Source organism: Schistocerca nitens, chromosome 5 (genome assembly GCF_023898315.1).
Source record: "Schistocerca nitens isolate TAMUIC-IGC-003100 chromosome 5, iqSchNite1.1, whole genome shotgun sequence".
In the NCBI taxonomy this organism is placed as follows: Eukaryota; Metazoa; Arthropoda; class Insecta; order Orthoptera; family Acrididae; genus Schistocerca; species Schistocerca nitens.
Window position 1 is genome coordinate 227,303,618 of NC_064618.1, and position 14,394 is coordinate 227,318,011.

At 45.8% G+C, this 14,394-nt stretch overlaps 1 protein-coding gene across 3 annotated transcripts in view; it reads left to right on the plus strand.

Moving 5' to 3' along the window:
- Window positions 1-14,394, plus strand: part of LOC126259302 (protein slit) — an 839,566-nt gene that overhangs the window by 301,629 nt on the left and 523,543 nt on the right. For all 3 annotated transcript variants that reach the window (XM_049955969.1, XM_049955971.1, XM_049955970.1), the window contains exon 3: window positions 7,557-7,628. In XM_049955969.1, the coding sequence (XP_049811926.1) occupies window positions 7,557-7,628 (72 nt within the window). The remainder of the gene's footprint in view (window positions 1-7,556; window positions 7,629-14,394) is intronic.

The following is a 14,394-nucleotide window of genomic DNA, read 5'->3' on the forward strand; positions in this document are numbered from 1 at the left end:
AGTGATGACAGCTACTGACAACAAAATTTGCACTCTTGACAGTTTGATTAACAAGAATATTATGTAAATACCAATGCTTATCATAAATAAATTACTGAAGGAAAGAATACTATACGATACGAAACAGAAACTTTAAAGAAGGAATTCAAAAAATTATTAATTACGAAGGTTAAAGCCAAGACCATAAATTGACGAATAGAGATGTTAACTTAACTTTTCTGTTACAGTCTTGCAATAGTAGTACACATGTTAAGCGCTACTAGAAAGTTTTACGGTTGGAAATATTAGTCAGAAATCGGACTGAAGTAAAATCATCTTTACCGTTTAGACAGATAACGGGATAGTGGCTATATGTGACAGAAAAATAGCTCCTGTGCTTGCTGACTTGTGATGGAACTTAGCCTTCGTGATAATAGTCACGAACATCAAAGGACACAGAAAGAGAGTGATCGCCGACATAAACTCAATTATTAAACTTGAGTAGGCAACAGATAAACGAAATCACGAAGAACTTACAATTGCGCCGTGTTGTCAGAAGCTATCGTCAAAGTCAGACTTGCCAATGCTAACAGACGCAATTCCCTGAATGAAAAATCGGCTTGTGTGCTCAGTATAGGGACAAATAATTACTAAGAACAATAAACTTTAATGCTTCGTGTCGCCTACATCATTTAATGGACATTTAAAGTGTATTTGTGGAATTAACTGGTTCCTCAGATAACACAGAAGTGAAAAGTAATTTAGTGACAATTTAACTGCAAATAGCAATAAGTTTACACCGAAATACGACGCATTCTGAACATTGCTCAAGAGTATGTTATCTCTGGAATTACGTCACGTAGTTGTTGAATACGCGACGTAGCGACGCCTTGACGACGGAATAATAATTAACAATTCAATACCCTCGCAAAAATCATGATGTGACATCGGTTTGAGTGATGGATTGATGATTGAAGACATTATGTTTTCAACGTTTGAATGCCGGGCACAGTCAGGAAATTCGCGTAAACTGAAAAGTCGGTAATTTCCAAGAATGATTCTCTATCGAAGTCGCGGGGTGCAAACGATACGTATCGAACGTGCGTTCCTAAATCGATCACGCCTCTCTGGTGGTGGGCTTTATGAGTATGTTTACGGTGGTCACTGCAGCAATGACAAAAGAAGACCGTTACAAAAATACTTGTAATTAGAAAGGAGATGACTTACCTTCCTCGTCGTTGGTGTTGTCGTCATGTGAAAGGCCATGTGATGTGTACGCTACGGGAAAAATTCCGTTTTTGCCATTAACTCCCGAAAGTATGTAACTAAGAGCAACTAAGGGAACGACGGAAAACAGCTAAAAATGACGATCACAAATAATTGATGATAACGCCCGGAACAAGAGTCGCGTGATCGATTTAGGATCGCACGTTCGATATGTATCGTTTGCATCCCGCGACTTCGATAGGCAATTATTCTTGGAAATTACCGAAAAGTCTGTCGTGAACACCCAAAGGACTTTTCGTTATCATTTCAGATCAAGGGAGTCATCGCGTTATCGAGTGGTGCAGTCGCTATATATATGTGGAGAAGATCGATAGACATCGAACCCCATTGCTTTAATTACAAGGAAGGGCGGCGCACACACTCCGGCGTGCTGCTCCATCGAGACGTTGACATTAGATTAGATTAGATTAGTTTTTCGTTCCATAGATCCGTGCTGAGGAGATCCTCGTGGATGTGGAGCATGTCAGTTCTGAGAGACAGTATCTGAAAAATAACCAAACCGCGCGAGGTGTTTGTTTTTATAATAGTTACAGATTGGCGTTGTTGTGATCGACGGACGCCGTTCCACGTTATCTCGACTGGGACAACCTTCACCACCGAGCCGAGACAAAATGTCACACTATGCACTGTTGTTGGACTGCTGGTAGTACTTTGTAACTCGCGAGTGATTCCTCCCGCTGATTTCAATCGATTTTTACAGCTACCCTCCGGAATGCTTTACGATCCTTGTCCGTCAGTACAAGAGGTCTGCCTGATCTTGTCTTAGCTACGATTGTTCCTTTGCTTTACCACTTCACCATCACTTCACCAACTGTGGTGGAGGGAGAGGGGGAGGTTAGAAGGATTGAAATGTCCCTCACCGATTTTTTATTCAGGTGACCTACAACGACTAGTCCCCGTTCGAAGTCACTGAGCCGCCCTGGCCGTCTCACTCTGCCATTACTGTTTCTCTGCTAACAATACAGGGCCTCCCGCGTCATTTTACACGGGTCGGGCACGCCTCTCGTGACGTCTAGTGGTCAGTTCATTACATGTTGTTGCCCTACTCAACGGGACGGTGTAATCTCATAGGCATATACAGTCAGTATTGTAATAGCCTGAAAGGACATTACCAAGCCACAAGAAAGAATAAACTATATGGAAGATTGGTACGTCAATCACGAAATAAATGAGTCAAAACAGAAATGTTAGTGCCCAGAAGTCCGCAGCTCGTGGTCGTGCGGTAGCGTTCTCGCTTCCCGCGCTCGGGTTCCCGGGTTCGATTCCCGGCGGGGTCAGGGATTTTCTCTACCTCGTGATGACTGGGTGTTGTGTGATGTCCTTAGGTTAGTTAGGTGTAAGTAGTTCTAAGTTCTAGGGGACTGATGACCATAGCTGTTAAGTCCCATAGTGCTCAGAGCCATTTTTTGTGCCCAGAAATGGCGGGAGAGCCCCTGTATCGACTGAAAATCTGAAAATCGTACCTGATTTTAAATATCTAGGCGTCACAATATTAACAAGTGCAAAAGTTTTACAAAACAGTTAACAGAGAAAGCACTGGAAGCAATAATGGCTGTCCACGACACAGAACACGTTAAATCCCTCAACTCGGGGACAGCACTGGCAAGCAGTGGCACTTTTCGGAGCCACACTTTCACCAATACTGACGTCAGCATAGAAATCATCGGACCAAATCTCACAGCGAAACCTTAACGACAATGGAAAGAGTAAAAGCGACCTTTATAAGGAAAGCGATCGGCGTATCCGAAACAACACGATGCAGACTCACCTGCCTGCTGGCGAGAGAATCCTTTTTCATTGAAGACCTACGAATAATCTTGATGCTGCCCGGCACCAGCGTTTCGGAAAGTCGACTAAAAACTATATAAATCTGACAGAAAGTCACGCAGGAGGCAGGTGACCATTATTATGATAATCAGTAGTTCTGCATTCAGACTAACGGGGACGCTGTTGTTAAAGTCAAACATCAGGCAAGGAATGACTTTTTTGCTCAAATGACGCGTTTCGGAATTTATCCATCATCAGATTTTCAGGAGTGATTCCTGCTCGTAGATACGGCTTTCCAAGCTGTATGCGAAACATTCGCAGAGTACAACTTAAAACGCCTTATTTATGTGCAGCAAATAGCTCCTGGATATCTGATGATGGATACATTCCGAAAAGCGTCATTTGAACAAAAAAGTCATTCAGTTGCCGATGTTTGACGTCTACCATTGCGACCCAGCCTGCATGCAGAAACACTGATAATCTTCTAAAAACATTGAAGGAAAAATGAGAAACTGTACTTCCAGAATTTTACAGTACAGGTGCCGTCATTGACTGAAAATGGACAAAGGAAAGCATCGAGGTGAGACACGTAATCGCCAGAATGGCTCTCCATAATTTCCACCACCTTATTTGCATATAATGAGCTAAAATTAACGTGCGAGTGTAAACTGTGTCGTGGAATATGGGAACGTCACCCTACAGTACTTGTACCAGCAAGGCACGGTCAATAAGGTGCTATGCAAACCACGATGTGTGAAATTGGTAATTCCCTGTATTATTATAACTGACCTTCTGCGGCTACTTGGCTGCAATAAATCTATTATTATTATATGTTGTATGAATAATCAACATCAATAAGGCGCAGTTTGATGAAGTCTGTAATCTCTCACGTAAGAAAATACACTAACGGAAAATAGAATCTCCAAACGAAGAATGAGATGAAATGTGCGACATAAACGAAAACTGGTAATTGTGTTTCTACATCTGAAAGATGATGTCTGTTCAAATTTTGTCCCAGTCGCATAAGATTGGCGCTAATAGGGCCTCTTTGAGGATGCAAATCAGGTTTTCTCAAAATACACCTTGTAACGGTTGTGAGCGTTGGTTATCTTTGAGATTGGACGTGGTGAGTTGATGTTGCTCCAGAATGCCTTTAAGGTTCAAAAAAATAGCTCTGAGCACTATGGGACTTAACATCTATGGTCATCAGTCCCCTAGAACTTAGAACTACTTAAACCTAACTAACCTAAGGACATCACACAACACCCAGCCATCACGAGGCAGAGAAAATCCCTGACCCCGCCGGGAATCGAACCCGGGAACCCGGGCGTGGGAAGCGAGAACGCTACCGCACGACCACGAGATGCGGGCTGCCTTTAAGGCGTCAAAGACGCCATTATCAACACTCACTGAGTTAGGTCATGTAATAAGTCTACCAGAAGCTGGATGTTCCTTCTTCGATACTCCAGAAAGACTTGGCAGGCATGTAGCCACTGTACATTACTGCTGTCAGCGGTGGTCATGAGAATGTACGTTCACGAGAAGACTGGGCTCCTGACGACCACATGCCACTGCCGAGATTGAAGACAATCGTGTTTGGCGTACGGCTCTGGGGCATCATAACTGCACCTGCAGCAGCAATCTGAGCAGCAGCTGGCACACAACACAATGTTACAAATCGGTTACTTCAAGGACAGCTCGACGATAGGTGCCCTGTAGCGTGCATTCCACTGACTCCAAACCACCGCCATTTCCGACTTCAGTAGCGTCAAGCGACAGCTCATTGGAGGGCCGGGTGGTCTATTGTGATAGGTGGTTCTTCCTTGGTGCCAGTGATGCCGGTGCATTGGTTACGAGGCAGCCTGTTAGGGCCTGCAGCCGACTTGTATACGTACAAGGCGCACTCGATCTACATCTAGAGTGATAGTCTGTGGTGTGGTTATGTATGACAGCAGGAGCACTCTCCTAGTTATCCCACCCGCCCAGCCGACCGCTGTGACCGAGTGGTTCTAGGCACTTTAGTCCGGAACCGCACTGCTGCTACGGTCGCAGGTTCGAATCCTGTCTCGGGCATGGATGTGTGTGATGTCCTTAGGTTAGTTAGATTTAAGTAGTTCTAAGTCTAGCGGACTGATGACCTCAGATGTTAAGTCCCATAGTGCTTAGAGCCATCTATATATCTATCTATCCACCCGCTCAAAAAATGGTTCAAATGGCTCTGAGCACTATGGGACTCAACTGCTGAGGTCATTAGTCCCCTAGAACTTAGAACTAGTTAAACCTAACTAACCTTAGGACATCACAAACATCCATGCCCGAGGCAGGATTCGAACCTGCGACCGTAGCGGTCTTGCGGTTCCAGACTGCAGCGCCTTTAACCGCACGGCCACTTCGGCCGGCCACCCGCTCTGATTGCAAATTTGTAAGTAAGTCTGGTGATTCGACCTGTTGTGCTGCCATTCATGGACAGCATTCCATGGGGAGTATTCCAACTGGATAACATTCGCCCATATACCGTCGCTCCAACCCAACATACTCTACATTGTCGACACGTGCCCTTGGTCTGTTCGATATTCAGACCTTTCTCCATTACGTGAGACAGCATCGGACGGTAACTCCAGCGCCATTCGCAAACAGCATTAATCGCCCCTGTACGCTCGACCAACTGCAACAAGTACGGAACTCCTCCCAACAAACTGACTTCCGCTACCTCTACAACACAATGCATACACGATTGCATGTTTGCATTTAACATTTTGGCCGTTACACCGGTTATTTATGTACCAGCATTTCACATTTGCAGTGGCTTATCTCGTGCATGTTATAAATTGTCATCTAGCAATGTTAATCATTTAAATATGTTGACTAGACAAATCTACCACCGAAATTTCATTACTCTATATTAGTTACACTAATGGCCATTAAAATTGCTGCACCACGAAGATGACGTGCTACAGAAGCGAAATTTAACCGACAGGAAGAACATGCTGTGATATGCAAATGATTAGCTTTTCGGAGCATTCACACTAGGTTGGCGCCGGTGGCGACACCTACAACGTGGTGACATGAGGAAAGTTCCCAACCGATTTCTCATACACAAACAGCAGTTGACCGGCGGTGCCTGGTGAAACGTTGTTGTGATACCTCGTGTAAGGAGGAGAAATGCGTACCGTCACGTTTCCAACTTTGATAAAGGTCGGATTGTAGCCTATCGCGATTGCGGTTTATCGTATCGCGACATTGCTGCTCGCATTGGTCGAGATCCAATGACTTAGCAGAGTATGGAATCGGTGGGTTCAGGAGGGTAATTCGGAACGCCGTGCTGGATCCCAACGGCCTAGCATCACTAGCAGTCGAGATGACAGGCATCTTATCCGCATGGCTATAACGCATCGTGCAGCCACGTCTCGATCCCTGAGTCAACATATGGAGACGTTTGCAAGGCAACAACCATCTGCACGAACAGTTCGACGACGTTTGCAGCAGCATCGACTATCAGCTCGGAGACCACGGCTGCGGTTACCCTTGACGCTGCATCACAGACAGGAGCGCCTGCGATGGTCGACTCAGCGACGAACCTGGGTACACGAATGGCAAAACATCATTTTTCGGATGAATCCAGGTTCTGTTTACAGCATCATGATGGTCGCATCCATGTTTGGCGACATCGCGGTGAACGCACATTGGAAGCGTGTATTCGTCATCGCCATACTGGCGTATCACCCGGCGTGATGGTGTGGGGTGCCATTTGTTACACGTCTCGGTCACCTCTTGTTCGCATTGACGGCACTTTGAACAGTGGACGTTACATTTCAGATGTGTTACGACCCGTGGCTCTGCCCGTCATTCGATCCCTGCGAAACCCTACATTTCAGCAGGATAATGCCCGATCGCATGTATCAGGTCCTGTACAGGCTTTTCTGGATGCAGAAAGTGTTCGACTGCTGCCGTGGCCAGCACATTCTCCCGATCTCTCACCAATTGAAAACGTTTGGTGAATGGTGGCCGAGCAACTGGCTCGTCACAATACGACAGTCAGTACTCTTGCTGAACTGTGGTATCGTGTTGAAGCTGCATGGGCAGCTGTACCTGTACACGCCATTCAAGCTCTGTTTGTCTCAATGTCCAGGCGTATCAAGGCCGTTATTACGGCCAGAGGTGGTTGTTCTGGGTACTGATTTCTCAGGATCTATGCACCCAAATTGCGTCAGTTCTAGTAATATATTTGTCCAATGAATATCCGTTTATCATCTGTATTTCTTCTTGGTGTAGCAATTTTAATGGCCAGCAGTGTATTTGTTGGAGTTGCAATTTTTTCCGTCAGTATAGTTACCTTTTCTTTAGTGATCGAAACCTTGATGATCTTATGCTGCATCCTATGACAGCTGTGTAACGAACTTGGTCCGTAGCTGCACCGCCGCTTATTACGCAGCTGGCCGCGTGGGCGTGCCCCGCTGACAGCTGCCGCTCTCTTCTCTCCACTGTGCCTGTCTGACGCGGCGCGTTTCTGTTTCTTGTTGCAGGCGGCTGAACAACAACCGACTGCGGCACATACCGGACATGCTCTTCGGGAACATGCCCAACCTGCTGCGCCTGTGAGTACCATCCGTCTTGCTCCGCGGGCGACACCTCGCGCAGCGGCCAGAGCGGCTCGTGAATTATGCATGAGGCAGCTCCGCGCCGGAGATATGTCCCTGCGCACTTACTTAACGCGCCGCCCATCTGTTCCGCATAACGCTAATTACAGGCGCGCGGCCTCTGCAAATGGACGCTCACCTGTTATTTCTCTCTCGGCGTGAAATCGAGAAATTAAGAACCGGTGCACCCTCGAGTTTCTTTAATTACTGCAGTAGCGACCGCTTCTGCGCTGAGTGATGAATCCTCTTAAAGATGTCGCAAGAGCGCAATCGCGTCGGAAGGAGGTCATATTAATTTTACTGATAAATCTCTGTTACGCATTTGCAGCAGGCACATAGCGCCACATAATATTTATGTAATTAACGTCAGTAGTTGCCTGCACCTAGCAGATTAAAGAAAGGAATTTTTTTTCCTATTACAGAAAGCTTCCTATCTGCTAGTAGCTTTTTTCTCATTACTCATATTTAAATCCCTCACCCCCTGTATGGACAGGGGGGGCGGGGGGGGGGGGGGTTGTCGGTGGTACAATACTCCGCTCTTCAGCGAAGAGCATTCGTGAAGATATAACAAAGATGGTAGAAAAATATGAGGAGTGTTTTCATATTAAATAGACTAATGATGGTCAGCTGAAAGGACGAAAAATCTATAACCTACAGTTTATTCTGTGATATTCTTCAATGAGAAAACACTGGAGCACTGCACTTTCTCTCAACTTCTGAAGAACTTGCAGTGGTGAGAAGGAGAGAATATGGTCCTTAGAAGTTGAAGGCTGTTGGTAAGGAGATGGGGGCCCTCTTAGGTGTGGAAACTAAGGAAATGATACGTGGGAGGTAAAGTGGATAGTGAGAATAGAAACTGTGGAAGGCCAGAGGGTGAGGAGGAGTAATGGTGTGTGGAGAAGGCAGTCTACATCTACATCTACGTGATTACTCTGCTATTCACAATAAAGTGCCTGGCAGAGGGTTCAATGAACCACCTTCATGGCGTCTCTCTACCGTTCCACTCTCGAACGGCACGCGGGAAAAACTAGCACTTAAATTTTTCGATGCGAGCCCTGATTTTTCTTATTTTATCGTGATGATCATTTCTCCCTATGTAGGTGGGTGCCAACAGTATGTTTTCGTAATCGGAGGAGAAAACTGGTGATTGAAATTTCATGAGAAGATGCCGTCGCAACGAAAAACGCCCTTGTTTTAATGATTGCCACTTCAATTCACGTATCATGTCTGTGACACTCTCCCCCCCCCCCCCCCCCCCCATTTTGTAAAGCTTCTTTCAATAATCTTAAAGCGAAACTCATTCGTATTATAGTTTTTTCCCAAATTAACACACTGTAACGAATATAAGGGTCGGTGGCGAAACGTAGTCTCACGGTAAACGCGGATTTAACCCCTTAAGTTACACAGTGGGTTGCAGGAAATGAAACTTCCCACCGTAAAGATATACTGGCATTAACAAACACGGTGAATTTTAGTAATAAATGTATGCTATCATTTTCCCTAGCACAACTGGACGCAGCTTGCTTACCTCACGTCTTTAGATGTGCCGTAGCCTTTGTCCCGCTTGATTTCTTCTTCTTCGGTCCCGAGCTCTAACGCTTGTCCCATAAGTCGTGCGCAATAATGTGAAAAGTGGGTAGGTTTAGATGCTAAGTGTAATAAAAACCGCAAAATATTAGTATGCGAACTAATTTTGTTTTCTTTCAAAAAATGGTTCAAATGGCTCTGAGCACTATGGGACTTAACATCTATGGTCATCAGTCCCCTAGAACTTAGAACTACTTAAACCTAACTAACCTAAGGACAGCACACAACACCCAGCCATCACGAGGCAGAGAAAATCCCTGACCCCGCCGGGAATCGAACCCGGGAACCCGGGCGTGGGAAGCGAGAACGCTACCGCACGACCACGAGATGCGGGCTTTTGTTTTCTTTCACTAACTGCAAAATTAGTAAAACGATTCCTACAGCCAGTCTATCGTTATATTCATAAAAAGATTCTCCGTCATTAATAATTAGCTCCCGAGGACGGCAAAAGTCACCAAAATGATTCACACGATCTTAGAATCAACATGAGATCGCACAAGTATGTTTTCCGAGGCTACTTTGCGCCCAGCGTTGTAGGTGAATCCCCACTGCCGCTCCCTGCTCCAGTACCATACGGCTCTTGTCTGCCCGTCCGTTCTCACGCTATGTGAACATGTGGCGCGTCGCCAGATGAGTCTGCCTGTGATCCTACCTACTCGCTAGCCTCCCATAAGAAATTCTCCCTATACTGTGCGTTACAACATAGTTACAAAATGTAGTAAACGTGGGCAGGAATGTGGCATAAACGCCACAAACCGTCAGTACGGGTGCACGATATTAAAGCTTTACAACGTGGCCGGCCGAGGTGGCCGAGCGGTTCTAGGCGCTACAGTCTGGAACTGCACGACCGCTACGGTTGCAGGTTCGAATCCTGCCTCGGGCATGGATGTGTGTGATGTCCTTAGGTTAGTTAGGTTTAAGGAGTTCTAAGTTCTAGGGGACTGATGACCTCAGAAGTTAAGTCCCATGGTGCTCAGAGCCATTTGAACCATTTTTACAACGTGGTTTCAGTTGAGGAGGGCGATCGTGGGGCCCCTGTCTCGTAATTCCACTAACAAACGCAACAGTTCACTTCTCAGGCACACTGTCGGTAACTAACCTATGCCTGGGCATCACAGTTGCCCAGACCATTTATTAAAGAGCAGCGTGTAATCTCTGTCTCAGTCACCAGTAAGTCAAGTCATAGCCCTAGTAATTTAAAACCTACGAATAGTGACCACCATTACTTAGTGGTAACATAGCTTGACGAAGTTGTCAATATATAAAATATTTATAAAGTAGTCTGTAAGTAGGCTGTTTAGGTTTTTATGTTGGTAACGCCAGGTAGCGCTCTATATGAAAATCACTGACTGTGCTGTGTGAAGTCTGTGGCTGGTTGGCATTGTTGAAATATTCTCCATTGTAGTGTTGGACAGTTGGATGTGAACAGCGCATAGCGTTGCGCAGTTGGAGGTGAGCCGGCAGCAGTGGTGGATATAGGGAGAGAGATGGCGGAGTTTTGAGAGCGGATGATCTCGATGTGTGTCCATCAGAGAGAGTAAATTTGTAAGACTGGATGTCATGAACTGATATATATATATATATATATATATATATATATATAATGACTTTTGAACGCTATTAAGGTAAATACATTGTTTGTTCTCTATCAAAATCTTTCATTTGCTAACTATGCCTATCAGTAATTAGTGACTTCAGTAGTTAGACTCTTTTATTTAGCTGGCAGTATTGGTGCTCGCTGTATTGCAGTAGTTCGAGTAACGAAGATTTTTGTGAGGTAAGTGATTCATGAAAGGTATAGGTTATTGTTAGTCAGGGCCTTTCTTTTGTAGAGATTATTGAAAGTCAGATCGCGTTGCGCTAAAAATATTGTGTGTCAGTTTAGTGATGATCAGAATAAGTAAAGAGAGAAATGTCTGAGTACGCTCAGTTTTGCTCAGCTGTTTGAAAATCAAATAACGTAAAAGGTTTATCAGCACAATAATTCATAAATATTTCTAAGGTGACGTTTCAAGTCTAGTCATGTGATTTTCTAAGACAGGTACGATTTTCCGGTGGTCTAAATTACTAGTTCCACCTTACATGGTGGAACCTGTAGTTTGAGATATTGATACAAGAATGGAATTTTAACTTTCCAATGGAAATGGCGCATCTGAAACTTCCTACTATCTCCTTTACGGCGACCCGATCCTGGGACAATTGCCCTTCGAGGGGAAACGCTCCAGGACTGAGTTATCAAAGAGCAACTAACGATCACCCTCATACCTTTCCTTCCGTCAGTGCCTCCTCTTCTACCTCCCAAACCCACGCAAGTTCTCATACGTACCTTGCGTCTTGTCAAAGTCGCAACGCCGTCGCATGGCACACGGATGAGCGCAGCCGCGAGAACTGATAGCGCCACGTTATTGCACACGTACCGCGACTGCAGAGCTTGCAGTGTTCGGGGAAGAGGACGCTGAAGTCAGACTCCCAGAGTAGCCGCCTAGGTGGGGAGGAAATAAATGAAACGCGCCCCCTTGAGTGTCTGCAGCAGACAGCATGACGGATGCGGCTTCTAACTGGAAACTGCACGTAGGTCAGCTTACAGCGGCTACAGGATGAAGATATCATCGAGACAGAGAACGAGCCGTACAGCGTGCTGGTCTCTTTGGCGCGGGCTGCCACTGGCTCCGGCTCATGAATATCCTCTCCGAGAGCGGCGAGATATCGCTCCCAACACGGAACGTGGCAGTATTCTCGCGGCGCTGCCACTGGGGCGCTACGTCGCGAAGGCAACACGTGGAATGGCCAGTTAACAGTGGTTCTTCTGTGTGGGGCTTTGAGCGCAACACGTGCCATCTTATTTCCTCCGCACACATCAAGATGCACCTGTTCCTCCGAATCTCCAGAGGTAAACATTTGTGACACGCGTCTACCCAAACTTATATAAGACTGACTTCTTAGGCCCATGTATGGTAGAATGAAATTTTCCATAAGTAACCTGTTCTGCTGTGGTGGGGCTGGTCCATGGTTCATTCAGCGGAAAGATATTTCGAATAAGTTCCTGACTCACGCAATTAAGGTTGGTGGTGATTTCAATCTGCAATCGGTGGGTTGGCGAAAATGCATGACTGAAGTCTGCGGTAGGCTAAAACAACGTCCAAAATTGTGCACGCTCCGGGCCGCGCGTGATTAGCCGAGCGGTCTAGGGCACTGCAGTTATGGACTGTGCGGATGGTCCTGGCGGAGGATCGACTACTCCTCCCTCGGGCATGGGTGTGGGTGTTTGTCCTTACGATAATTTAGGTTAAGTAGTGTGTAAGCTTAAGGACTGATGACCTTAGCAGTTAAATCCCATAAGATTTCACACACATTTGAACATTTTTGTGCACGCTCCAATCACATTAATGTCATCACCGCCTATATTCGATGTCAACGTGCAACAGCACGGTAGGTGGCATCACTAGATGTGGAGAGTATATATGGAGTGTGTCGAGGGGACGTGGAAAACAATGTAGTCGTGTGAGTAATGCGAAAACGGAGCGATTTATCGGACGTTAAAAATGGAATAATCATCGGGTTTCGGGCCATGTGTGGGAGCATTTCCGAAACGGCTAAGTTTGTAAACTGTTCGCATTCCGCCGAAGTCAACGTGTATCAAGCACGAAAAATGACGCTATCCAAAACCTGCTCAGAGACAACTGTGGTGCACCAAGGGCCATAGATAACACGGGTGAACGACGGCTGCGGAGATGTTTACGTGCAACTGTTGAGCAACGTGTAAGGTGGCTATAATTTCGCACCTTACAAGAACTCATCCACATACTTTGCCGTGATCTACGAACACAATTAGGTATCATGTGGAAGGTTGTACATCGTATATATGAATATATAAAGGAGACTGACATTGTCACGTAAGTCTTGTAAATAATTGTTAACGCTTATTGCATGAAAGGTGACAGAGTGTCTTTAATATAAAAACGGCGTAATGAATGATTGCCTATACTAGTAGAGCTTGGAACGCCAGTGGAGATGAAACGGCAGTCAGAACTCATGCTCTGGGTTGAAGTCTGCACAGGTGTTGGTCCTGCTTAAACACAGGAAGTAGCTAGACGTACGTTGTGGAACCTGAGCTCTAGAGCACAATAGGGTCACGGCCGGCCGCTATTGTAGTAGGGGCTGGAAGGGTAACCGGGTAATACTTCTGAACGGTGAAAATCTTGGACGCAGGTGAGAGGAACGAAGAAGCGGCACGCGGGCTGGGTTATTTCCATTTTTCCTCGCAAACTTTCCGCCCTGGACGACAAAATACTAAAATATGGTTGGTCGGCGTTCGGAAGAATGTGTAGAGAGGGAGAATATTCCGTGCTTTCGGGAATATTATTCGTTTTCGGAATTACGAGGGCGGGGAGCCGAGCCTTGCTGGGAAGCCAGCGCTGGAGAGACGAGGTCTTCTGTTGTGAGCGCCCGTGTATGACGGTCGCTCGACATCAGCTTTTGTTGGTCAGACGGACTTGCTGTCTTTGCTCTCAGAAGAGTTTATAGTTAGGAACAGTTAGCCACTATACTGTTGCTAACTTATACGATTCTGGACCTCGCCTCCAGGTTGGAAGTCGTCGTTGAGTACGATGCGTTTAGTGATTGAGAGCACTTCTTCTGTCTATCCTTACGTTGAGACGTTATTAGAACTCCGTCCTTGTGGCTGGGAGTTAGCGTTTCTCGTCTGTAGAACACAGAGAGGAGAAGACAGTATTAGATTTTATTAGTCAGAGGGCCGCCTTCTGCCGTCCTAGTGTTTGAAAGAGCTTTATTTTGTGGCTGGAGTTCTTCCATCGACGCAGACGTGTACGAGAACCAGCACGCCGACGCATCAGACGCAGTACACACGGCGATATCGCAAATTGCTTCGGCTTATTAGGGCTATAAAGCTAAACAGCTGTGATCACGTTAGTTTATTTCCACTTAGGTTCCACTCCACTGTAGATCATCTTTGAAAGTAGTGTCTTCTAGTGTTTGGTACGTAGATAATGTCAGTCATTTCGCGTTATTTTAGATCGCGTGGCCATAAAAGGAGGCAGAGTTGGGCAATTGATTAAAATTTTACTTAGGAAATATAGACATTTGTCAGAAAGGGTGTTTTTTTTTAAACCTGCAATAA